Here is a 27,393-nt window from a genome sequence, read left to right on the forward strand (position 1 = left end):
GGAGATAATCTGTCAATCTGTCAGCTTTTAGCCATGAAACCCCAAACTTTGTCCTTTGAAGTCTCTTCAGAATTGAGCTCCGTTGCATAAGCGGGACCAGCGTGGATGGCTGTGCGTGGTGTCTCTTATATAATCCTTCCCAGCCGGTCTGCGCTCAGCACTTTGCCAGGCTCTGTGGAGACAGCATGGTCTCTTCTCTTCAGATGCTTGCAGTGTAGTTGGGGAGGCAGCCTGAACATTAGAAGACAGTATAATTATGTCTTCAATTATACGGTACACACTACAAGCATTAAAGAATTTAAGAGAATGGGGAGATCAGAGATGGCTTGCTTATTTAGGGAAGGCTTCGAGGAGTTAGCACAGGCTATAAAAGGGCTGTGCTGGTGTGTGTGTCTGTGTGTGTGTGTGTGTGTGTGTGTGTGTGTGTGTGTGTGTGTATGCATGCAATGTTTAGACAGGTAGAGATGGGAAAGGGCCGCCTTCTAGAAAAAGGGCATAGCACGAGCACAAGCATAGGGACATGGATGCGTGTGGCCAGGAGAAGGCTACCTGCCCTGCCCAGGAGTGTGAAGAATCAGCTTGAACAAGGAGAAAAAGAAAGGATTCTTGCAGGTCTTATCAGTTATGTTGAGAGAATCAGATACAGGAAGCCAGTGGGAACCAACGTAGTCTTTTATTTAGGTATATTTTATTTATATTTATTTTATTTTATTTTTCTAAAGATTTTATTTTTCAGTAGTCTCCACCTCCCAACGTGGGGCTCGAACTCATAACCCTGAGATCAAGAGTTGGATTTTCCACCGACTGAGCCAGTCAGGCGCCCCTATTTAGGTAGATTTTCAATATGAGAAATAACTGGTTGTAAATTTGACCACAGCGGTGTGTTTATTTCTGTGGGCGTGGGGATAAACTGGTAGGATTTTGAATCTTGAAATTCAGACCATGGAAGTTTACTTTTCTTCTCTGTTTTATCTCCCCAACCAGATTGCCACAGCAGTGAAGTTTCTGCAGAATTCCCGAGTCCGTCAGAGCCCGCTTGCGACCAGGAGAGCATTCCTCAAGAAGAAAGGTACAGCTTCCCATGGCCATGTCGTATGGCCTGCAGAAAGGGGCTGGGGACGGGGCAGGTGGAATCCACGGTGTTGCCGAGAGGACCTCCTGTAGCCCTCCCACTGGTGTGGGGGTGAACGGGAGCCCCCCAGAGGGAATGCAGGCTTCTTTCCCCACGGTGGAGCAGAGAGGTGATGCCACCTGGATGATCGAGCACCACATGTAAGGAAGGCCATCAACGTAGCCCAGGACAGCCTGGCACAGGCAACAAGGAGAGGCCCACTGGATAGGACTGTGGAGGACTTCTGTTTTCTGGTCTGTTCTTCTGATGATACGACCCTGGCTACACAATGCCTGGCCTCAGGTTAGGAGGTCAGCTGCCTCAGTAAAGAACCAGGGAGAAAGAAATTGAAGGGCGAGGGAAATGAGATGGCTAAACAAGGTCAGGTTAAGGTCGAGCCTGGGGTCAGTCTGATTTACAGATTGAAGTGGTAAATTACTGGTTTTATGGTATTTCTGTAAGCGGGGATTAAATGGGTCTTGACAAATTCAATATTGTCCAAAGCAGAAAGAATCTCTTCTGGCTCTGTTGCAATTTAGGATAATTTTCTGTTTTTGTAAAATACAAAACAAACCCCAAAATGAACAACAACAAAAAAGAAATCTGACTTTTCATTCTTTGAACATTTAATTTTCTAGAAAGCTGGAAAGTTGTATAAATGCCCTTATATACCATGAGCAGGGGGAGAGGTGAGGTGTCTCCCCACCCTGACCCCGACCCCGACCCCATCCCCCAACCAAACTCTTTTTCCTTTAGGAGCTGGAATGTTAGCCTCAAAATTGTAGGTTGTGGGCTTTAAGTCATCTGTGGCTGGAATAGAGACGGAGTGGCTTGGTGGTGTTTCCTTGGTCTGTATCCCACCAAAGAGATGCTTGCAGGATCGCGTCCCGGACATGTGCCCTTGGGGTTTGGGCAGAAGGAGCCTGAAGCTCTCCATTGACAGGCATCTGTTCAACAGCAGCCTCGGGGGCGGCCCCTTGACTGAGTTGGTGAGGGGCGCTGTGCATGTGCTGGCGGCACTGTGCTCGCCCCCCATCAGCAGGCGGTTATTAAAATTTGGAGTGCGTTGGCTGGCCTCTCCACTCCGCAGCCATCATGCCATAAAAGAGTTTTTCCTTGAAATATGTGTACCTATGGGGAGTAATTAATCATAAAAGCTTGGGGATTTCAGCTCCCTCATCAAAGCATGGAAGCTCGGGAAAGCTGAGCCTAAAAGCTGTGCTGATTACCCGGGGTAACCTGAGACAAAATCTATGGTTGCCGAGAGATCCTTTGCCCCAGTATATTGTGCAATATTATAACTGCCTGATCTTCTCTTCCACTGACAATGACCAGTTATTCCTCATTTTCTCTCAAACGCAGCTGGGTTAGAATTTCATTTGCAGAAGGTATTTAGAGCAATTTAGAGACAAATGTCTCTGGTGTTTGCTCGGCACTTCCCCACCGCAGGCTTTGCTGAGCAGTTTTAGTATCAGGAGCTCCATCTAATCTGTTTAATTTTAATAAATCCCTGACTGGGAGAGGGAGAGAAAAAAAGAGAGAGGGAGAAACTCTGGACCAAATAATACTTCTTTTGAGTTGGTTGGCTAATAATTACTGTAGAGAGGAAAGTGTTTTGTGCAATTATTATTTGTTGCTCCTTTAAAAAAACGCGAAACAAACCCAGTTGATTAATCCATCCAAGAGTGTTTTACCCTGTGCCGTGCCCTGTTCTGGGCCCCGGGGACTCAGCAGAGAAGGGGCAGGATGGCATCCCTGCCCTCGCCTAGCTTACATTCTAACGGCCAAAGGCGGACAACAGACGGAAAAAGGAGACACGTAGTATATCGGGTGGCAAGTGCCACAGAGGAAAAGAAGGCCGGGTGCGTGGGGTCAGGAGCCCCGGTGCTGGGGTGGGAACGGGCTGCGCCTTTAGACAGGGCGACCAGAGCACGCCTCTCTGAGAGGGTGGCGTGAGCAGAGGCCTGAGGGAGGTGAGTGTTTGTCACTGTGGAACGGGCACCGTTCCTCCTCGACCCCTGGGTCGGTGAGACATTTTAGAACATTAGGGTAGCAGGAACCGGCAGAGGGGCCTCCTACCCTTATTCCTCCAAAGAGAGCCACGGGAATTTACCCTGAGCCTCAGTCCAGAATCACTGGACGCAATCACCCGTCTCCATCATCCCCTAAAATGCTGCTTCGGTCAGGAATTATCTGTTTCCGAGTTGAATCCCAATAGGGTAAGTTCTGGCAGGACCTTTTCTGGGCAGAGGATTCCAAGGTTTGATTGGCGCCTGGGGAAGAAGAGCCCCTTCGTGGATTTACACTTCACTTTTTAAATTTCCGGCTGTTCCTTGGGTCAGGTGTACACGGTCAGCAGAGCTTGGCGCCGTCTCTGCTGGGGAGAGGGAGGAGGGCCTTTTGCAAAGGAGCGAGCGGCTCCCCTGTCCCTAACTGTACTTGGGAAGGAAAGAGAGTTGGCTGGGTGGTCTGTGGGGGTGGGGAGGCTGTCCTGAGGGGAGGGACCGAGGTTCTGGCATCCTCCCCGCAGCTACCCCCTGTAGGACTCGTCGTTGTCGTCGTCGTCGTCGTCGCTGGGGGTGGGGGTGGGGGTGGGGTTTGGAGCGCTGGCTTTGGGCGAGCTCGCAGCTACTGTAGTCTTGGCTTTTCCTAGCAAATGTCACTTCGGGGAATTGCAGTGGAGCTCTGCCTTGAATTATAATCTTGACTTTCTTTTTTTTAATAAACATCTCTTTCCTGAAAAGGCAAATCCAATTTTGTTTTTCTTTTAATATTATTTAATATTTAATATAGAAATTGAGGTCCCTATAGTGCATGTCAGTTCAGTGGAAAATGAGGGTTACTTTAGGCACATCAGCTGAGTTTGTTTTAATGGGAAACCACAGCCCGAAGCAGGGCTGAAGCCTGCCTCTGATACTGACAGGTTAAATGTTGTGCTCTCTGATTTGGGGGGCCAGGGAGGGGCAGGGGCGGGCTAGGTGGGGAGGGAATGGGATAGGCATGCAAGAGAGTTGGTTTGCGAATGTCTTCTGTGTTTGTGGCTTTTTTGTTTTTGTATCGTGAGGTCTCTTCTGGATGCTTTAAAGTCTGAATGTGGAGTCATTAATGAGAAACATGAAGTTATTGGAATCATTTATCATTTTCTTTGAAGTTTGTACTGCCATTTTGTGTAATTTACAACATTTCTTTCTTTTATCGGGAATTTTTTGGATGAAAGAGAAAAGCAGCTGTTCACCTTCAGAGTATTAGAATAAATGTTTTTGTTTTCCTTCCAACCACTTGATTCTGCAGATGGCACATCGACCGCGTAGTCAGCCGAACATGGGGATCACTGGGCTGTGTGTGGGGGTTTAAGCCCTCCTAGCACTGGAACCGCCTACAGAAGCCGTTCTCACCGGGCAGGCGTCATGTCTGGGCTTTAAGTGGGCTGCGGTCCAGGAGGTTAGAGTAGCTTAAAAACAGCAATAGAATCGGTCCAGAAAGTTAGAGGCTTGGACAGCGTTGTCAATAGGCTTATGTTGATTTGACACCCTATCCAACCACAAAATGTAGGAGGCAGGCTGCTTCCAAACACGTTGGCAGGCTGAGTGGAAGGTGGGTATAAGTGATGCCTGTCCGTCGGGGGTGCGGGGCAGGTGACATGGGGGGAAGACAGCGTTGTCTGTTAGCTTACTCTCATATCCATGTTGCAAAGCAGGCTTCTGGAAAAACGACAAACGTCATACACGTTTCTGTGTAATCCCGCCTGACGGGGCCTGGGCTGTGTTGGCTGAGACTTGTGCTCATGGTGCCTTTCTCAAGTGTGTCAGGAAAGGGCTGTGCTCTCGTTCATCTAGTAAATAGTCCAGGGGTGAGGAGAACTGAGCAGACAAGAGACACCACCATCCTTTCTCATTCTAAAAGGTGAAACAAGATCTTATCTCTCTTCTGTTCCTGGAAGCGGAACCCCTGGTAGCAGAGCTGCCTCCTTGCTGGAAATGAACTTGAGGAAGAAACCTGATGGTCTCAACCTTGGTGGCGGGGTAGAGGTGAAGGGCTGCTCTCGCTGGAGTATTTTAAGGGGGAGTAAATTCTTACACAGACTTCAATTTAACTCTCTTTTATTACTTTTCTTTTTTATCATTTACGTCCATTTCATGAGGTAGTTTGCATGTCCTTGAATGGAATCTCGTTACCATGAAAGCTTTTTTAGCATTGATTTCATAACAGTCTTAATTTAATAGCTCCGTCATTACTGAGAAGCTCTGGGAGTGGGGCCCTGGCTTTCCAGGTCACTGACCTTTTAATTACAAACCTTGTTCTGATGGCCAGGTTATCGACTGGACAGCTCCCAGCTTGTGCCCCCAGGATGAAAACGAAAATAACTATGTTTCCTCCCCCATCTCCAGGAAAAAAAAAAAATTGTAACCTCATGTGTTTCTAAAATTAATTTTCTCCTTCAGCTTTACTTTATAATTAATTCTTTAACGTGTCTTAGTGAGGCCAGAAGTATTTTTATAACGCTGCTCTTTCTAGAGCTTGGGTCCATCAGAGACCTTAGAGGGGGGCGGGGAAGGGAGACGAAGATCTCGCCAGCTCCCACCCCATGCTTGACGGTGGTGGCCCGTTCCTTCACCCTCAGAGACTCCTGTGGCTGAGCTGGCAGGAATGGTATGGGCTCTGTGCGGGGCTGTCTGGCCCTCCTGATTCTTTGTTAATGACACGTGGATCGTGGCATCGAGATTTAGATTCATTCCTGTATTTACTGGAGTAATTGTGCCTTCTCTATCCTGGATGTTTCATTTTATTTATTTTTTTAAAGAATGTTTTATTTAATTTTTTAAAGTAATCTTTACCCCCAGTGTGGGGCTCGAACCCACAACCCTGAGATTAAGGGTCACACGTTCCACCAACTGAGCTGGACAGGTGCCCCCGATGTGGACATTTTAAAAAGATGCTCCCCTTCTGGGCAAAGACCAGGGTTGGGTGATTTTTCGTATTGCCTTACCTCTCTGTTAGTCTCAGATGACTGGAAGAAACAAAATAACCTACCTGAGGAGTTCTGCTCGGTCATGAGCTTGAACTGAATACGTGATCTAGGTTCTCTCTCACTGGTGACGAGGGAAAGAAAAGGACAGGACAGTGGCTGGTAAGAAGGGTGACCGCAGGCTCCAGTCTGCCCAAGACTGTCCTGGTTTCAACACTGGAATTCCTGTGTCCCCTAGGCCTGGGCAAGCGGGTCACCCTGGCAGGGCAAGCCTCCCCGCCCCCGGAGTGAGAGCTATCAGGAGAGACAAAATGGGTGTGTTTTTTGGAAGCCGGAGGAAAAAGTTCACCAGCGGTCAGTTCCTCGCGAGTCCAGCCTGCATTCTAGTGGCATTTCCTCAAACACTGCCTGCTGTCGCTCCCCCAGGCCCTCCCCTGCGATGGGTCCCGTGCAGAGAGCCTCTGGGGCTGGGGCCGTGCCCCGCAGGTGAGTGAGGAGCTGCCGGTGGCCGAGCAGACAGGGCTGTGCGCGGCAGCCTCCGGCTCGTTCCTGAGGATGATTGAGCACCTCCATCCATCTGTTGTGAACGGACCATCTTCCTTCCCTGCCAGCCTTGCATCTGCATATCCGTCACCTGCTGTTCTGGACCGGCCTATTCATCACACTGACTGGTGTTCCCCCATCAATTTTCCTGCTCCCCTTGCTATCCAAACTTGTCTTGAACTCCAGAGATTCTTTTTCAGCATCCAGGATGAGAGCTACAGCAGCTAGACTGGCCGAATGCCCTGGAAATAGGGATACTATGGCTTCCCCGTTCAGAGGGGAATGGATGGGACTTGTTCCCCCAAGAAGGCTGAGGCGAGTAGGTTCCTACGGTTCACCCTGCCATGGGGGGGACGGTGGCACGGAGGAGCTCGGGGTGGAGGGGACACAGCTATTTCGGGTTTACCTAGTTGCTTTGAAGTTTGCCCTGGAAATGAAGAATGGTTCCTCTCTTCTCGAGCTTTTGTGCCTTCAACAGTGCGACAAAGAAAAGCAAAGTGACATTGTCATGTATGGTAGTAGTCTTTGAGAATTTTGTTTTTCTCTTTTACTTTGTGGAAAGGTAAGATACGTATGTGGCTTCAAAAATGCAAACCGTAAGGAAGGATATACGGTGAAAAATTCGTCTTCCTCCTTTCTCTTGTTCCTGTCCCTCTTAATTCTCTTTTCCAGAGGATGCTGCTCTTTATTCAGTTTCTTCTGTATCATTCCAAAGATAATCTACCCATATAAAAGCATGTTAATATTTATTACTCCTCCCAGAGAACCACAAACACTTTTTTAATGCAGCGGTGGCGTATTTTACACTTAACCTTTGCACTTGGCGTTACATTTGGGCATTCATTCCACATCAGCACCTATAGATTGGGTTCCTTGCTCTCAGTGGCTGCATGGTACTCCAGGATGACCGTGGTCCAGAATTTGTTTTGACCAGTCCCAATTTAGTGGGCATTTAGGTTGGTTCTTGTCTTCCGCCATTTCAAACAGTGCCCCAGTGGATATCCTTGTGTAGACATTGTTGGGCCTGTGTTTGGCACGCTGCTGAAGTAGAACTGCTTTGCATATGTGAGTAGGCTAGGGTGTATTTTCTTGCTTAAAATTTCATGAGACTGTGTTCCCCCCAGAAAGAATAGAAAACTGTTTTCTAATGTAAACATGACTGTAGGTGGAAAGAAATTAATAAAAGAAAAAAGGCCGCGTAACACATTATCATTAACACTTAGCACAGATTTGGATTCTGAGGGGACATTCTGGTCATTGGTTACAGGAAAAAATGCTTTCTTTCTAAAAGAATCCTTTTTCAGCCCGTTTTTGGAGAGGATGTGGGCTCCTAAATTTAATTTTTGACACACAAGAAACATTCAAATAAATGGCAAGCTTCAGAAACGTGGTTACAATCTTTCCAAACGAAATATACGGCTTAGTTTTCTTTTGTTGTTACTGGATGTTTTATGGGTCCTCGGCTGTTGGTTAGGTGGTCGGCCTTTATTCGGTACGTGTCATGTGTAGAGTATAATTACACCAGGCGCTTCGTGAAAGAATGGTGGGGCACCTGTCTTTTCCGGTGCGAGGGGCTCGCTGGAAGGAGGTGGGGATGGGGGCAGAGTGCGCATCAGCTGTGTCCGCGCGTATCCACGAGAGGTGGCCGTGTCTCAGAAGTCGACACTGTGCGACCCAGCGAGACTGCGGTATAAAGCTCACTGGACTGTGAGTCCCTCAAGGGCAGAGGCTGTGTCTCACTCTTCCCAGCTTCCTCCACACCCAGCAGAGCCAGCGCCAGTCAGAGGCTAAAGAAGGAGGGGCTGAATGAACGAATGCTGGCCAGAAATGGAAGGCGCTCACCAGGGAAAGTTTGCAGAAGGAGCTCGGCTTTTATTTTTTTTAAGTTTATTTATTTATTTTGAGAGACACAGAGACAGCACGAGTGAGGAAGGCTCAGAGAGGGAGAGAGAGAATCCCAAACAGGCTCGGAGCCTGGTACGGGGCTCGAACCCCCGAAACCACGAGACTGTGACCCGAGCCGAAACCGAGAGTCAGATGCTTAACCAACTGAGCCACCAAGGCGCCCCGTGGAGCTCGGCTTTTCTTGAGTCTACAATGCGTGGTCATCTCCGGCATACGTGTAAGGTAGTTTTGGAATCGCTGTATGCCATCACCAGCTAGAGTACAGGGTTTGGATGCAGTTCTTTTTGTCTTTAGCCTTGTAGTATCCACTGAAAATGCTCTTTTCCAAAGTTCCTTAGGTCAGCAGAGCTCCGTCTTAACCTAGACATTGAGGAAGGCAGTGGGCATAGGTGGTCAAAGAGTGGGAAGGACGTTGTTAGGGAGGCTCACACTGAGGCTTGTGTGCTGTTAGCTGAATTGGCCCGTAGGCTCTGCGGGAAAGAGAATTGGGGTTGGTGAGATGGGCAGTGAGGAAGGAGCCAGCGTCAGGACTCAGTTTTATAAATAATGGCGGATAGCATTACTTGAACCCATTGAAACTCTGTCAGAGCTCTACCAAGAAAGTTTACTCTGGGCTCTGCGTCTGAACCCGAGAGGCCTGGCAATAATAAAACCAGCCATAAAGGAGGCACTGCCAGGTCTGTTGTCAAATGTGGAGGATCTGGACTAGGAAGGTGGCAGTCGAGATGGAAATGAAAATGCCAGCGTATTTATATAGACAATTTTATGGTTTACAAAGCACACATTAGGTTCTTCTCCAGTATAATCTTTGTAGTGGGCGAGTTAATATTTGTTGAATGAATGAATGAGCGAATGAATGAATACGTGATTTAATGAATCCTCCATTTTACAGATGAGGGAACTGAGGCTTAGATGAAGCAGTGCAAGAATCTGGCAGAAGTCGAAGTAGGACCCAGTCTTCTGACTAGAGGTCTTTGAACTCTACCACATCCTTTCTGGAAAGGAAGGACCGAGCCACCGAATTGTAGGGATAAGAGTAAGCCATGCTCAGTAGTGGATTGGCCGTGTGGGGTGAGGGAGGCAGGACTGCAGGTGACTCACAGGGTGGTGTTAGAGTGTTAAGCCGCTTTGTAGAGGTATCACTGACATACGGTAAACCATACATATTTAAATTGTGCAATTTTTAAAATTTTGACACACATATGTACCCGTGAAACCACCACTGCAGTCATGACAGTGAACATACTGATCACCCCCAAATGTTTCCTCCTACCCTCAGCCTCCTGCCTCCAGCCCCCCAGTTCCCACACAAGCACCGATCTGTTTTCTCTTGTAAAGATTAGTTTGCCTTTTCTAGGATTTCATATAAATGGGATTATACAATGTGTGTACTTCTTTTGGTCTGGCTTTTTTCACAGAGCGTTTGAGATTTTGAGGTTTGTCTACACTGTTACGTGTATTAGTGGTTCATTCCTTTTTATTGCTGAATAGTAATTCCATTGTTTGGATAGAATACAACTTGTTCATCTGTTCACTTGTTGATGAATATTTGAGTTTCTCGTTTTTTGCTATTAAAAATAAACCTGCTATGGGGGCGCCCTGGGTGGCTCAGTTGATTAAGCTTCCTCTTGATTTCGGCTCAGGTCATGATCAAACAGTTTGTGAGATTGAGCCTCGCGTTGGGCTCCGCGCTGACAGCCCAGAGCCTGCTTGGGATTCTTCCTCTCCTCTCTGTCTGCTCCTCCCCCCATTCATGTATGCTCACGCTCTCTCTCAAAACAAATAAATAAGCTTAAAAAAAAATAAAGCTGCTATGAATATTTGTGTATCAGTCTTTGTAGGGACATATGACTCTCTTTCTCTTGGGCGGTACTGGTAGGTGGAATGTCTGAATAGTGTGGTGGGTATATGTTTAACTGGTTAACACGTTTCCAAAGTGTCATTGACAGTGGTTGTGCCATTTCGTGTTCTCCCCAGTCGTGTATGAGTGTGAAGGGTTTGGAGCACGGAGAATAGGAAGATGAAGGTGCCGTATTTGTACTTTCTTTCCAATAGTAAAACCACATGGCTTTGGAAACATTCCTTTTTTTAAAAAAAATTTTTAAACATTTATTTATTTTTCAGAGAGAGAGACAGACAGAGTGCGAGCAGGGGAGGGGAAGAGAGAGGGAGGGAGACACAGAATCCGAAGCGGGCTCCAGGCTCCGAGCTGTCAGCCCAGAGCCCGACGCGGGGCTCGAACTCACAAACTGTGAGATCATGACCTGAGCTGAAGTCAGACGCTTAACGGACGAGCCACCCAGGTGACCGCTTTGGAAGCATTCTTAAGAGAGACTAGGTAACAGGTCATGTTTGGAATACTTCAGCGTGGGAGGTGACAGTGCGTGGACGGCCTGGGTCGAGATGCTAGCTTCACTACTTCCTAGCTGTGTGGCCCCGGATAAAATACTTAACCTCACTGTGCCGTGGTTTCTTCATCTGTAAAACGGGGTTAATGGTAGCATTTACTACAAAAGACTCGGGTAAGAATTAAATGAAAATGACGTGAAAAGTGCTCAGCAGAGTGCCTGACACTGAAATAAGAGCTTCATGGATGATGACAAAGATATAGCAGAGTATATCCTCTTAGAACGTACATACTTAAGGGGCTGTGGTCAGTTTGCTGTAACGTTGTGTTAAAAAGACAGACTTGTTGGGATCATAAAAATTCACGGAACAGGAGCCTCCAGGAATTTTGAGCAGAGAGGGATTTAATTCAGGCAGTTAGGAACTGGCTCGTGATAGAAAGGGCCGGAGGAGTGGACCCAAGGCCAGGCCTCCAGAAATGACTGGCTTGCCAGGGGAGCTGCTCCGCCCTCTGTTCCAGTGAGGAAAGTGGGGGATCAGGAGGCTGCCACCAGAACGGAACGTTTGAGTTCAAGAGCACACCCTCGAAGCCATGACTCAGGGATCAGGAAGTTGCTGTGCCCACCGCCGCCGTGTGTTCTACGTCCCTAAGAACAGTGACAGGACGTTAGGATATGAACTTGGCTTCTACCTCTGTAAAATTGCCCCTTGACCCCTGTGAAGCGAGGGCTAGAGATTGGACACTGTGACAGGGAAGCTCCGGATTTCCAGTATCTTGCGTGTTGATTGGCCCACGTTTGCAAATCAAAAGCAGCGGCTGTGGGTCTTTTACCTCCTCTCTGCTTTTCACGCCGCCTGTCAGCACACCTAACTCCCAGTCCAGGACTCTAGCTGCCAAGGAGTCTGGGAAGGGTAGCTTTTAGCATCTCGCTTCTCTGATACAGGAAGGCACGCTAGGAAAAGGTGAGAATGAACGCCCAGTGCCTTCAGAGGAGCCCGTAGAAGAACAAAGATTCACACATAAAACACACTTGCCCCCCAAACAGGGGGTGTAAGCACCTCTTTATCATAAGCCCCTTTCTTACCGAAGGCTTAACTCGGCATTTTCCAAACCTTTTAGGTAAACAGCCCACAAAACGAGGGAAGCATTCATTTGGCCCCGCAGCACACTAATAAATACGGTCCGAAGAGAGGTTGTGTTTTCAGTCTAGAAGCAGGTGGCAGTGGCTCAGCTGTAAACCTAGAGTGTTTCATTCAACAAAGAGCCAATTGTATGTATATGCGAGGGAAGGATACTGTTTTATTCAACTATTTTTGTTGTTTTTGAGAAGAGCTGGGCCTGTAATTGCTAACAAAAGCAGTGGTGATGTATCTGTAGTTTGTCCAAGAGGTAAATATTGACGTGTTCTGTATCGCCACTGGCTTTCTGAGAGGGTTGTAAGAGTACTTGTCACTCCTTTCTGGCTCACTTCGGGATGGGAGTTGTAATGAGATTTATCTCCTAAGGGTGGGCAAGAGAGTTTTCACCAAAGGGACTATGTGATATGTGGGTTTGTCTGGAAAATGTTGGAAGTAGGGACTTGTGAAACTTAAAGTACGCCATTAGGCAATCTCCACTTCACAATATGTTATGTTGATGGGGCTCTAATGAGAAAGATTCTAAAGTAACTTTGGATAGTATTCGTTCATTTACCAATCCATTGTTAAATTGACATTTTTGAGCCTGTCTTTGAGCCTGTCCTGTGTGTGTGTGTGTGTGTGTGTGTGTGTGTGTGTGTGTGTTAGAGTATCTGCATTTGTGAAGCATGACTTAGTGTGCTTTTATTTTACATTTACTTTCCATTGTAGGCTTGCTGGGTTGGTCAGTGGACAGCTTTATCTTCTTTCCATTTGTGACAGTAAGTGGAGGTCACTCCTAGTGGTCCTGAGGCAGTGGCATGGTGGGCCACACAGGCCTCCTATTGAAACCAAACATCTTGACTCCTTTTTCCCTTCCAGTTTTCCCCAGGCCTGCGTTTGGTTTCTAAACCATTCTGGTAGGAGCCAGTCTTCTCAGATGTCACCCGTGTCATAAGAAGACTTGTGAATGCTCCAGTCTCTTACTGTTAATTATTCTTTTTAGTTTTAAAGCCCTTTAGAGCAATCTTTCTGTAATTAGATTGTCGAGTAGGTTGTAGTAACAGGGTGGTCTTTAAATTTTGTGTAGATTTCCAGTTTGTTAAATGATTGCAAAGGCTTTCATTCATAAAGTTGAAGTTTACCTTATCATGGCATTTCAGGGGAAGAAATCATGACCCTCTGTGATAAATTAAATATCACAACCACACAAATGTCATCTTTTCAATGAAACCTAAAAGTGCAGAGGAACAGGACTCCCGTCCACTCCGTTTTTAGCTTCAAGCTGGAGCTATACTCTCAGCCAACAAGAAAAATATTTTACCACTGACGGGGGTAAACCTCTCAAGCTAAAGAACAAAGCCATACCCTCTCCTGCTTTGCGAGTCACAAACAGAATTGTCAATTAAATTATTCTAATTGCAAAATTTGGGGTCTTGGCCGAAAGAACACAGGTTCAGTTTGAAGAAGAGGCTGTTAGAAAAATCGGTTTAACTTACAAACGGAGCTAATTTGTACAGAATGTAATTGAAAGAGAATAAATATGGAGATTCATGATGACCTCTTTTGAGTCCATTTCTGATATTTACTTACATTTTTTTCAGTCAAAGCCTCTCCATGAAGCAGTCCTGGAAAGAGCAGACTAAGTACTAAAATAGAACAGAAAATAGTGCCGTTGTTTGCAAGGCCTGAATACCTGATTTTGAAAGATTTTTACCGTTTTTATCGTTCATTCATTCATTCATTCATCCAGCCAACAAGCGTTGAGCGTATTTTTTAGAAGGCACGGCGCTGGCCCTACAACTGAGAATATCAGGGTTAATAAAATGCAGCATTCCGGGTGGAGACAGAATCGTCCGGAAATGTGAAATGCCCAGAATTGTTGCAATTAAGCCAGGTGCTGTGAGAAGATGATGTTGGGAGGGTGGGAGGTTTGCATCGGGAGGGCCGCTGAAAGCATAGCACAAAGAATGAGAATGTCGGCTGAGCCACAGCCAGCCCCGAGACTCCAGTGCAGACAAGGAGCCTGATGTGACCCAAGAACCCATAGTGGGGTGGAAAGGAGAGTGACAGCTCACCAACTTCCGCCAAGAGAGGCCATTGAAAATGGAAGTACTGTTGGAGTTTTGTACAGAGTTTCAGTCTGTAAACTTTTCATATCGTCAGTGACCAGGTTCATCCCTGTTCACCAGGTATTCCTGGTCTGCGGCCTGCTGAGTGCGCGCAGTGGGGACACGGATGGCCCATGCCATTGGAGAACTTGGTGGTGAGGCAGTAGAAACTACTGGTGACGCAGTTGCGTCATTCATAAGTGAGCCTGAAGTGATTGGATACAGACTGTATGATCGCCACTGGCCTCTGTAGTTTGCTTTACATTTAAAAGCACTCTCACATACGTGTACTCACTCAGTCCTTGTGGTAGCTCGAATTGGTTCCTCAAAAAAAGTGTGCTTGAGCACGGAGACTTAGGGCAGCCCCCTGAATCTGAGGAACCGGTCTGTGTCATCAGTGAGTGGTTGAATTTCAGTGTTGTCAGTGCACCCGTCCACTCCTGCAGACGAGGGCGCTCTTCTCGAAGAGTCCCGTTCTTAGAAATGAAATCCGGAGTGACCGCAGAGGTTATTTCTTTCATGCACGTCTTTTCACATGCACCGCTCTGACCAGGAATACAAGGTGAACGTAATGTTAGTTTTACGTAGTCGTGGAGATATACTTGCTGTGTTCCACGAGGGCTCTTGCCCAGAGAGCTGGTTCTTGTGCCGGAGGAGGGGAAGGTTCGGGCTTGAGAGGATGGCTGTGTTAGTAAATGCTGTTGGCTTTGTTGTTCTGTGTGGAGGCTTTTGTCAGGACAACAAAGGGTAAATAGGGTGATCTCTGCTCCAGTGGAGAGGTCGAATGGTTACATTACACAATCTTCTAGAGCATCTTGCAGCAAATACATGGGTTATATTAAAAATTGCAATCATATCATTTTTTATAGTAAATTGCTGACCTTATGCAGTGGAATCAGCTTTATTGAATTTCGCCAAAAATGCGTTTATAATTCTGCCATACACCCATGATATTCATGTCCTTGCTGTCCATGTGGAAATGTCCCTTTTTATGATGTTAAACAAATTAAATCGACTTTCTCCCGAGCTGCTGTGCCTCACCTTTAAGATCCACTCTCAGGAGTTGAACTCCCACGGAGCAGAGCTCACCTCCATCAGCTTGGATGTCATTAACTCCACAGAACACTGGGGTCTAGTGCACTAGGAATGGAAGCCTTGCCCCAGCGGCACAGATCTGGCTTTGAGATTATTTCAAGGTGGTTCTGGGGCCGTTAACGTATATTGCGTATACAAGTGAACGCTAACAAGGCCTTACCATAATTACTCTGTTTGTCTTGAGGAAGTGGTAGGCATTTGTTTAAAAGCATTTCATGGTGAACCAAGAGTACACAAGGACAGTCAGTTCTCAGCTTATTTGTGATGAATATTCATCGCAAAAGATTAATCTTTTAAAAAAATATTTATTATTTTTGAGAGGGCGGAGGGGGGGTATCTGCTGCCTGATGCGGGGCCCAACCCCATGAACCGTGAGATCACGACCTGAGCCCAAACCTAGAGTCGGATGCTTAACTGAGCCACCCAGGCGCCCACATAGGTTTAATCTTAGACCAGTTCTTCTTTAATTCTCTGGAGCTCTGCTCCCTTTCCAACTAGTGATGGGTCAGGGATGCAAACTTGTTTTCATGTCAGTCTAACAAAAGCACAACCAGGAAGTTGTAATGCATATTTAAGTGAAACAAACATTTTTAAATTATCTGCTGCTTAGAATCATTGCTCTGAGTTCCTCCCTTATGTATCTGTTATGTATGTGTCTATATGTGTGTTTGTATGAATTGCTAGTCCCCGGTTTTGTACACAGAGGCAGTATGATACAGTGGAAAAATTCGTCCAATCATTCGCTGATTTATTAAGTGTCTGTTTCCTTTATGGCCAACATTTGTGCTAAGCACCAAAAGTATGAAGATAAGATTTAATATTAGTGGTCCAGTGAGGTTCCATGATCTGCAAACAGGTGTCGTCTGGGTGATAACCCATTATGGGTGCTATAACAGCTGTATGTGTAGGGGCCCAGAGGAGGGGGTGATGAGTTTTGTAGTGGGAGGAAGATTGGAGTGGAGGGTTAGAAAAGGCCTCAGTATAGGGGAGATCACCCTTACAGGAGTCCCCAAGAGAATTAGTGGTCTCTAGAGTTTGGGGAGCAGTGCTGACTTTAATCCATGCAGGGATGGGATGGGATGGGAACGTTGTCTCTGAGACCAGGAGTGACCTGGAAACTCAGGAAACAGGCTGGGAAGTTGGAGAGGTAGGGGTCAGACCTTATTTGTGTTAACTCAAGGGTTTGAGTGGGGAAGCTATGAAGAATTTTATGGAGAATAATATATCCTGTCTGTGTTTCAGAAAGCTCTCTCTGGGTAGGGTGGGCAGTTGGCAGTTCGCTGCAGTAATTCAGGTGAGAAATGATGGATGGGCAGGGACACTTATTGTGGGGCAGGGGAGGATGGATTAGGGAGGGTGCAGGGGTAGAATCCGTGGGGTTGGTGGCTGAATGATGCCAGGAGTGAAGCGGAGGGAGGCATCTGTGCTCACTGTCCAGGAGTTTGGTCTGGGGAGCCGGATGATGGAGGAGAACGGAGAGCGTGGAGAGAGTTCCAGGCCGGGAGTCAGACGACAGGGGCCGGGAGGCAAGAGAAGGCCTAAAGGAAGTCCCAGAGACCCCTGTGGTGTGGTTAGTGCCCACACCCTCGGCTGCACCGCGGTGTGTCACTGTCAGGCACCAGCTGTGCGGGGTGGGTGTCCCGGCTTTCGTGTCGCTTCCACAGGGTGACTGTCAGGCTTGCCGTCTGTGTGGGGAGACGTTGGTAAGTGGTTTCACTGAAATTTGAAGCTCTCTGAAGAAAGAGGAGATGGCATTTGTGAAGCAAGTGGTATTTTATCTGGAAACGGCTTCTCCGTGAGAAGCCTGTCCCTGCTCCTGGTGAAGCCTGCCTCTCCTGCCAAAAGGGGGATTGCACTGAATCGGACCATGATAGTGAAAGGCTGCCACTTGAAAACTCACCTTCCAGAAAGCTCCTCTCTCCCCCACCATCCTTACTCGCTCTTCCCTGAGTTTGTCCATCTGTGTGTGAATGTATTTCCACTGATGTTCTCGTGACAGCTCTGCTGATGTGGCCTCCGTGTATGGCCTGATGGTTACAGCGACCTGACCCTGCATGTACCTTGGTTTTCTGGTGGCTGATGGCCTTCTTGGTACTGTACCCCTTACGAATCGATGAGTCAGAGGAATAAAAAGTGTGTGGAGCTAAGGCAGGAAGCCTGAGGCAGCAGCTCCAGCAGGAGTGAGGTGAAAGAGGCCCCGTTGTGCTTGGTAGCATGACCAAGACTCCCTGGGAGGTCCCAGAGCTCAGTGACCCCCGGTCCCCTGGAGGAGGGATGGAGGGGGAAGAGCCTTTCACTTCCTTGGGCTCCTCCTCTGGTGCTGGTCCAGCTCCACCCCAGGGACTGGACGCACAGCTTCAGACCGCCCGCCCCATAGCTCTGCCTGGCCCGTGCCTGGGACAGATATCCTTGTTTTGGTGGTGGGTTATGATCTGCAGTTTTAAAAAACATACAGGTTGCACACCTCTGAGAAAAAAGTATACGTGAAAGTAAGTTTCTTCCCTGTAGGCATCTTGCTCAGTTGGCTTTTGTCCAGCCTTTCCATGGAAAACAGCCTCCTTGTTCGATTTGAGGCTGCTTTAAAGCTGGACATCTCTGGGGGCACCCGGGTGGCTCAGTCGGTTAAGCGTCCGACTTCAGCTCAGGTCATGATCTCATGGTTTGTGAGTTCGAGTCCCGCATCAGGCTCCGTGCTGACAGCTCGGAGCCTGGAGCCTGCTTCGGATTCTGTGTCTCCCCCTCTCTCTGCCCCTCCCCTGCTCGTGCTCTGTGTCTCTCTGGCTCTCAATAATGAATAAACGTTAAAAACAACAACAACAACGTAGAGTGAACCTGAGTTTTCTTCCTTAACTAAATTTGCTCATATTTATCCTTTAACTTAAAAATTAAATTGATGTGGGGTACCTGGATGGCTCAGTCGGTTGAGCGTCTGACTTCGGCTCAGGTCATGATCTCACGGTTTATGAGTTTGAGCCCTGTGTTGGGCTGTGCTGCCAGCTCAGAGCCCGGAGCCTGCTTCGGATTGTGTCTCCCTCTGTCTGTGCCCCTCCCCCGTTCATGCTCTGTCTCTGTCTTTCAAAAATAAATAAATGTTAAAAAAAAAAAAAAAAAAAGCTGGACATCTCTGGAATTTACCCCTCCGGTCCCCTCATTAAAATCACCCACAGGATTGCTCTCTGCCCCCGCTTTTCCCCTGTCATCCCGTCTGGTCTCTCACTGACCATTTCTGTCTGGTCACGTTGTAGTCCACTTTGGTGGTTTTTGCCTCTTCCTTCTGCCTTTTTTTTTTTTTTTTTAATTAAGCTTTTTAAACATTGTATTAAAAATTGTTTTGTTTTTTTGTTTTTTAACATTTTTTTAATGTTTATTTTTTTAAGAGAGAGACACACACACACAGACAGGGGTGAGTGGGGGAGGGACTGAGAGAGAGGGAGACACAGAATCCGAAGCAGGCTCCAGGCTCCAAGCTGTCAGCACAGAGCCCGACAAGGAGCTTGAACCCACGAACCGTGAGATCATGACCTGAGCCCAAATTGGACGCTTAACTGACTGAGACACCCAGGCGCCCCTAAAAAATTGTTAATCAATGATTTGGGCATTTGGTATTGCCACCCATCCACCAGTGGTAACTTTTTAAGACATTGGCCTAAGCAGCCTTTCTCCTTCCTCCTTCCCTATGTACATGGTGGGGAGAGGGGGGCGGATGGGGGAAATTATGGAGAAAAACATGTTAAAAATGACTTCCAGTGTAAAATGAGAGGGAAAAATCAATGTTTAAGGAAACCCAAAAAAAGCACCTCTCATTATAGTAATTAAACGGCAGCATTTAACCTATCAGAATGTTCTGCATGTATGCGAGACAAGCCGAGGAGCTGTGGGTTTGAAATTATAGCTCTAATCCTCAGGGAAGAGAATAGTTAAATAATTTGTTTTTGAGGTGCCAGAGCGGAGCTGGGGAGGTTGTGTGTGTGTGTGTGTGTGTGTGTGTGTGTGTGTGTTTCTGTGCGCGTGCACCCGCATGCGCGTGCGTGCATGTGTGTGCCCCCGTGAGGGCGAGGGGCCGCGATGCCCGTGTTTACCAAGAATACCCTGGAGGTCGGTATTTATCAGCACCTGTGTGCTGTCAAGAAGAACACAAGCTGCTGTTGCCTGTTCGTTAGGTTTCCAGAAGAGTCCGGGCCTCACCTGTGGCCGGGCGTTGCATCAGAACACTAGGACTTGCTTCATCCTGGCCCCCTGGGACACACCGGAGTGGATTTGAGAGGAGACAGGATGAGACAGACAGAGAAAGAGAGACACAGGAATTAGGGAAGGAAGCACGCGGAATGATTTTGAAGAATGTGCGGGGCACAGACTCCCCGGACAAAGCATTCTGACTCACGGGGCCGGCGCTCCCAAACCAGGCTGGGCACAGAGGGCCGGGTGGAAGGGAGAGGGCCAGCCTTGTCCACACAGCCGTCCTCTGCTGGCGTCCACTGCTGCTGGCCGGGTTCCTCCTGTGCCATGATTCGGTGTTGGGCTTGACCAAGCGAATGGTGGGGATTAGCCGTGTGTCCCGTCTGCCCCATTAGAGGCATGACCTTTGTCTCTCTGCACCCCTGGCTGGAGTTGGTGATACTGTTAATGCTCCCGGGCCTCTGGAAGCCACTCCCTTTCTCCCTAGACATTCCCAGAGCTTGGCAGCTGCAATCTGAATTCCACAGGAGAGGCCGACACGTGGCAAAGGGGCGCCGTGTGCATCTGTCCCTGTGCCCCTCAGTAGGGGATGAGCTCTTTAGTGACCTGGGGTGGGGGTGCTGGTACTGCGTGTTCCTTTTAGGCTCACAGTCCCGTCGGTCTCTATGAGAGCATGAAGGGTTTCTATTAGACTAATAAGGAGCCCTGGGGACGCTGGTTACAGTGTGATAATGGTCCCCTTGGAGGGCCCGAGGCAGTCTGTGTGCGCTGACCTCATCCTGGAGGAGTACTGATGAAACCCCTGCCGCCCCACCGCCTGATGTGGGAGGCAGGGGGACAAGGCTGCCGCGTGCTTCTTCTCCCGCTTCATTATTATCTGCTTTGCTTGGCTTTGGGGCATTTCATCAGAACTTCTTCACTTTTGCTTAAGAACTCTGAAGAGCCGATGAACCTACTGGAAAATTTTCTGTAATAATAACTTAGTACAGCAGCGCCCTTCACAAATACCAGCTAGTTCATCCTCAGAGCTCCCAGGGGTCAGTGGAGGGGGTGATGGGGCAGGGGTGTTTTGTTTATTTCCATTTTATAGGCTGAGAGACTGAGGCACCTGGAAGAGTCTGACTTGGGTCAGAGTCGGCGGGGGGGAGGGCAGAGAGGCTACAGATCTGAGAGCTGAGATTAGAGCTCTCTGCCTTTTGGCTTCTGTTGGAACTGTTGGGTCCCACTCGGGAGGTGTTTAGAAAATCACCTGGTTCTGGCTTCTCCCACCCTTCCCCCTGCTCCCCACCTGACGCTATGTCTTAGACCTGAGTTCATGTTCATAAATACAGATCTCTGTCATCAGGTGTAATTTCTGCCTGGTATTGTGCTGAGAGTCTCTGTACCATAATTTATTTTAACCGGTCCCCTTGATGGACATCTAGATTATTTCTGTTTTTCACCATTATAGCAACCCTTCTTTAATGTCCTTGAGAAATAGGTATTTTCTTACTTTTGTGATTACCTTTTTGGGGTAAAAACCTTAGAGTCGGACCTCTGCGTCAAGGAAGTGGGCTTGTTGTCGTGTTCGTGTGCCTCGCCAGCCCGCGCTTTGACAGCTGGTGCCGGCTCCCGCGTCAGTGCTCTCGAGCCTGAGTGTGGGCTCCACGTGGGCAGGTACGTCGTCCCCACCGTGTCTTCACAGAACCTGCTGTCCAGACACACACACACCTCAACAGTGTAGCAATATTCACCTGCTTCTTTTTTATGAGTTTCGTTTTCTTGTATGGCATTTGATTTGCTGTTAGTAGAACAGCAGGGGATATAACTTTGTTTTTTCCTAGTGACCAGCTCGATCATTCCAGCACCGTTTCTCAGTTTATTTCTTTTCCCGCTCACGTCACACGTCGCCCTCATCTTATGAAATTCTGAAATACACTGATGTGTGTCAAGGACGTTCTGTTCTTGTTCTCTGATATCCATATGGGCTCTTGTGTCTTTGTTGTAGATTTGTTACATTTAAAAAAATCTGTTTAGTGTAAGTTGTGCTCTTCTTTTGTTCTTTTGAAGAGTATTCCTGGCTTTTCTGGCCCTGTGTACTTCTAAGCTCATGTCAGAATCACTGTATCACATTTCTTTCTCTCCTCCTTGATCCCACCCCTGCCTTCCCCATGGCCAATCAAAAATAAAATCCTTTTGGAATTTTGATTATAATTACATTCAGCGTAGAAATTGCTTTGGAGAGAATTGGCATCTTTGCAATACACAGTTTTCCCACTCACGAGTGTGGCATATCTTTCAAGTAAAATCCATTCCTTCCTGATGAAGTTTTACATAGTTCTTGCATTTACACTTAGAGGGCCTTTATTTTCATTATATTTTCTAATTGATCTTTGCTGATATTTAGGATAGCTATGGATTTTTATGTTTTAAAAATTATTTTACTGTCTGCTTTTTAATAGTCCTAATGGTCCTTACTCGTCTTCTTAGGTTTTCTCAGTAGCATTTTGTGTGAAAATCACATTTTCCCTTCCCAGTCTTATATGACTTTGTGATTATTTTGGCTGGGCCTCCCAGAACAGGGCTAATTAAATACATGTGCTCAAGGAGGTAAAATGCTTCTCTTCAAAGCGTTAATTTAGAAGTGAAGGGCGTAGGAATATGAAAGAGATAATAATGGTCCCTAGACTTTTCACCTATGTCAGCCGATATGGATTCTTTGGCCTAAATTGTTTGACATGCTCATAACAACCTTGTATTAGGGGAGAAAGTCAACGTTATTTCCATTTTCTTCAGGAAGAAAAGCCGAAAGACATTGGACATGATTTCCAAAGTCATTTGGCCAGTAGATCAATGACTAGACCCCAGAATTGTCGTTCCCCGTGTGGAACAGAGCCACCGCCTTGAGAGGGATGCACAGGGGCTGGTGGTTAATAATCGGAGCTGCTGCAACTTGCCAGCACCTCCACAGCCCTTCCTACAGTGTAAAGTCTGGGGAGAAAAGGGCAAGTTTTTGACGTAAAGAGTATGTAAGACATGAATACTGTAGGACGCCAAAGGTGACTGTTTATTCTACGGAAGCCGAGATCTCCCCTGTCTCAAGGATGTGTGTGCTGATGGCAGCTTCTCTGCCATCGGGCTGCTGCTCCCCTCCCTCTGTTTTAGGGAGGGGAGGATGGCAGTGGATGGAACACAGGATCGTTTCATTAACATGGGGCTGGGTGGCTGCAGGGTGGGACACTGGGGTTGCCATTGGCACCAGATGATGAGATTCTAACTCTGCTTTCAGCTGTCTCTTCCCTGCACAGAAACTGGGTAGTTTTCATTTCTTGTAGGATCAGATCCTGTCTGCGTATACTCTCCAAGTGGCTTTTTTTTTTTTTTTTTTTTTTTTGCCTTGCTATCTTTTTATTTTGAGCAATTTCAGAACTACAGAAAAATCAAATGGTGCACTGAACACCCAGGTACCTTTTATCCAAGTCTCTCAATTTTTGCCACATTTGCTTTGTCTCTCTCTTTCTCTGTCTCTCCCTCTCTTTCTATGCACACAATTCTTTTTTCTGACCATTTTAAAAGTAAGTTGCAGATACCATGACACTTCAACCCCAGTTACATCAACACATATGTCCTAAAATAGAGCGTTCTGTCGTATAGCCACGCCACATTGTCACATCTAATGAATTAATGCTAATTCCATAAAATTGTTTCACGTGTAGTCCATGCTTAAATTTTCCCAGTCCCCAAACTTCTGTGTCTTGTAATCAGGGCTCACACAGGGCATTTCTCATGCTGTGTCTCTTTGTCAAGAACTGTCCTCTTGCCTTTTCTTGTTTTACTTGTCATTGACTGTTTTGAGGAGGTCGGTCAGGTCAGTTTTATAGAATATCATACATACTGGATTTGTCTGTCTGATTGTTTCCCCTTGGTAAGATTGAAATTAAACATTTTTGGCAAGAATACTTGATAAGCAATATCATGTCCTTATTATTATATCACATCAGAAGGTGAGAAATGTCAGATTCCTCCTTATTGTGATGTTAAGTCGATTGCTTGGTTAATGAAGTAACCAACAGATTTCTGTTCTGTAAAGGCACATCTTCTCGTTTGTAATGAATAAGTCGTCTGAGAAGTACTTCTGTGAGAGCATGCCATCTTATTACTCAACAACCTTTTATTCAGTGGTTTTAGCATCCATTGGAGATTCTTGGTCGAATCAACTGTTTCTTTGGGATTTAAGAAATAGTGATTTTATGGGCCGCCTGGGTGGCTCAGTTGGTTAAGCATCTGACTTCGACTCAGCTCATGATCTCATGGTTCTGGAGTTTGAGTCCCACATCAGGCTATGTCCTGACAGCCTGGATCCTGCTTTGGATTCTGTGTCTCCCTCTCTCTGCCCCTCCCCTGCTCACACTCTGTCTCTTTCTCTCTTCAAAATAAACATTAAAAAAATATGATTTTCTGGTTTTATTACCTTATATACATTTATTGCTAGGTTTTTTCTGTAAGGAAGAACTTTCTCACCTTCCCTCTTCAGTCTCTCTCTTGCTCTCACTTTCTATTGAGTATCACCTTATACTCTTTAGTTCTGAGTATTATAGTCCATTATTACCATATTTCATTTTAATGTTCATGTATGTGTTCCAAGTTAGGTCAGTGGATGGTTAGCTCCTGGGTCCCTTTTTGGCATAAATGTCTCAGGTGCACTTTTTACTGTCTGTGCCCCAAGACATTTCCCTGAAGTTTCTTTTTCTTTAAAGATATATATATATATTTTTTTTTTTTTGAGTAACCTCCACATCCAATGTTGGGCTTGAACTCACGACCCTGAGATCAAGAGTAGCATGCTCTACCGACTGAGCCAGCCAGGTCTCCCCTAAAGTTTCTTTTAGTAGGAATGTTACTTAGAAGATAGGATCTGAACACTGTTTACACACACACACACACACACACACACACACACACACACACACACACGGGTTTTTACTTATATTTATTCACATGATACATATACATATACACACAATTCAAACTGAACATGAACAGGATTTTCCTGACATCTCTTATTTTGCATTTATTTCTCTTTTTTCTTCCAGTGAAAAACTAGATTCTTAGGAAGTTTGACAAGATTATCATTTATTTGATCTCATAACATAAAAATGGCTTCTAAGTTACAGACTAGTATCATCATCAACATTTCTGTTACTGAAGAGTTTAAGAAAGTTTGAGCTATCTTTGCAGGTTTTTTGTTCTTAGATTCGTTTAGCAGTTCTTAAAGTTTTAGGTCTGTAGAGCTCTGAGGGCTTCCCAAAATTCTTTCCAGAACTCAGATCAAAATGATTTTCATGGCTGGTAGTAAGATGTTTTTTCCCTCTTCCACTGTGTTGGCACCTGCCCCAACAGTGTGGAAGCAATGGCAGGTAAACCTGCTGGCCTCTCACTGTACTTTTCACTGCTGTGCACTTGTTTTTTTTTGTTAAAACAGGCTGTTTCATTGAAGATTGTCCTTGATGAAAGAGTAAAAATGATTAATCTTACTAAATTTTGCCACTTGAGTATGCGTCTTTGTTTTTATTATTTTTAAAACTATGTATATTTTTTACTGTTTATTTATGAGTGAGAGACAGAGTATGAGTGGGGGAGGGGCAGAGAGAGAGGGAGACACAGAATCTGAAGCAGGCTCTAGGCTCCCAGTTGTCAGCACAGAGCCCGATGTGGGGCTTGAACTCATGAACTGTGAGATCATGACCTGAGCCAAAGTCAGGTGCTTAACCAACTGAGCCATCCAGGCACCCACTGAGTATGCATCTTTGTAATAGTCTGCGTGACCAAATAGGAAATAGACGTAAAGTACTTCTGCTGCATTCTGAAGCAGAACAGTTGCTGGAGAAGTTCTTGTGTGATCGTTGGAGTTATGAGCTGAACTAGCTGCTTTTTTCTTGGGTGTCATTTTTACTTGAGGGAATGACAGAGAAACTGTGACTAAAGTTAGACTTTAGGGGCGCCTGGGTGGCGCAGTCGGTTAAGCATCCGACTTCAGCCAGGTCACGATCTCGCGGTCTGTGAGTTCGAGCCCCGCGTCGGGCTCTGGGCTGATAGCTCAGAGCCTGGAGCCTGTTTCCAATTCTGTGTCTCCCTCTCTCTCTGCCCCTCCCCCGTTCATGCTATGTCTCTCTCTGTCCCCAAAATAAATAAAAAACATTGAAAAAAAAAAATTAAAGTTAGACTTTAGTATTTGGAAGACATTTTCTCAGAAACAAAGCAAACTTGTCGTTTCATGGAAAACATACCAATATTATTTGCTGTCAACAATAAACTTTGAACTTTCAAATGAAATTAAAATTTTGGAAAAACATGTATCCACTGCTATGAGCTAGGCAGTGTTAGTGAGTGTGCTTCTTTGATAGTGTATAAAAAGTATGTCAACATTTGGAAGCTCTGTATATCTTAGTGAACCAGTATTTCCTAAATGATCAATGCCTGATTTTGTAAAATTACACGAGTAAAATGTCCATTCAAAGTGCAAGATAGACCCATGGATTTTAATGGAAGAGGATATGAAAGTTTATTGATATGATTTCAGATACCACATTGCAACTAATCCTTAAGAAACTGTCACTTGTTGAGTTTTGGTGTAGTATCACAGAAGAATATCCACAATTAAAGCTGTTAAAAGACTCCTCTCTTTTTTGCATTATATATTTGTGCTAGGCTATATTTTCTTAATTTGCCCTAGCCAAACCAACATATCACACCAGATGGAATGCAGAAGCAGATAGGATAATCCAGTTGTCTTCTATTGAGCCAGCCATAAAAGAGATTTGCAGAAAAACTTAAATTGTGTTCAGTGAAATCTTGGTTAAATGGTGCTGCTTTTCTCACTAATTATTTTTTGTTTTGGAAACTAGTTACATATTTTTGTATTTTTAATTTTTTTTATTAAATTTTTAAAAATGTTTATTTACTTTGAAGGAGAAAGAGCATGAGCAGGGGAGGGGCAGAGGGAGAGGGAGACAGGAATCTGAAGTGGGCTCCAGGATCTGAGCTGTCAGCACAGAGCCCGATGTGGGGCTCGAACTCATGAGCATGAGATCATGACCTGAGCCAAAGTCGGACACTTAACCGACTGAGCCACCCAGGTGCCCCGAAACTAGTTATATTTTTAATTAAAATATTATTCATATTAACTTGTAATAAGTTTATTACTATTATTTTAAATCAATTATTATTTTAAAATTCTTAGTTTTGATTTTTTAATTGAAGAAAAATTGACATACAACATACAATATTGTATTAGTTTCAGGTGTATGACACAGTGACTTGATATTTGTGTACATTATGAAATGGTCACCACAAATCCAGTTATCGTTTGTCACCATACAAAGTTGTGACAGTATTATTGACCATTTTCCCTATGCTGTACATTATATTCCTGTGTCTTATAACTAGAAGGTTGTATATCTTATTTAAAAAAAATTTTTTTTAATGTTTTTATTTATTTTTGAGACAGAGACAGACAGAGCATGAGCAGGGGAGGGGCTGAGAGAGAGAGGGAGACACAGAATCTGAAGCAGGCTCCAGGCTCTGAGCTGTCAGCACAGAGCCCGACACGGGACTCAAACTCAGACTGTGGGATCATGACCTGAGCTGAAGTTGGACGCCCAACTGACTGAGCCACCCAGGTGCCCCTGTACATCTTATTTTTTTTTTAAGTTTATTTATTTTGAGAGAGAGAGAGAGAGAGCACTGAAGGGGCAGAAGGAGGGAGAGGGAGAGAGAGAATCCCAAGAAGGCTCTGCACCCTCAGCACAGAGCCTGACGCGGGGCTCCAACTCACCAACCATGAGTTCATGACCTGTGCTGAAATCAAGAGTCGGATGCTTAACTGACTGACTCACCCAGGTGCCCCTAGAGGATTGGACATCATAATCCCCTTCACATGTTTTGTTCACCTTCCCATACACCTCTCCTCTGGCAACCAACTGTTCTCTATGAGTCTGCTTCTGCTTTATTTGTTAGATTCCACATATAAGTGAAATCATATGGTA

General features: G+C 46.0%; 1 protein-coding gene across 3 annotated transcripts in view; it reads left to right on the forward strand.

The window, feature by feature from the left end:
• The window catches only part of PEX14 (peroxisomal biogenesis factor 14), a 144,602-nt gene that overhangs the window by 56,572 nt on the left and 60,637 nt on the right, over positions 1-27,393 (forward strand). For 2 of the 3 annotated variants that reach the window (XM_086715661.1, XM_086715663.1), the window contains exons 1-2: positions 91-273; positions 985-1,069. In XM_086715661.1, the coding sequence (XP_086571787.1) occupies positions 106-273; positions 985-1,069 (253 nt within the window). In that variant the 5' untranslated portion in view covers positions 91-105. Of the gene's footprint in view, positions 1-90; positions 274-984; positions 1,070-27,393 lie in introns of those variants that run through there. The other variant, XM_086715662.1, reaches the window with a different exon arrangement.

The sequence above is a fragment of the Puma concolor genome, chromosome C1, assembly GCF_028749965.1.
Source record: "Puma concolor isolate L17-30 chromosome C1, mPumCon1.1.hap2, whole genome shotgun sequence".
NCBI lineage: Eukaryota > Metazoa > Chordata > Mammalia > Carnivora > Felidae > Puma > Puma concolor.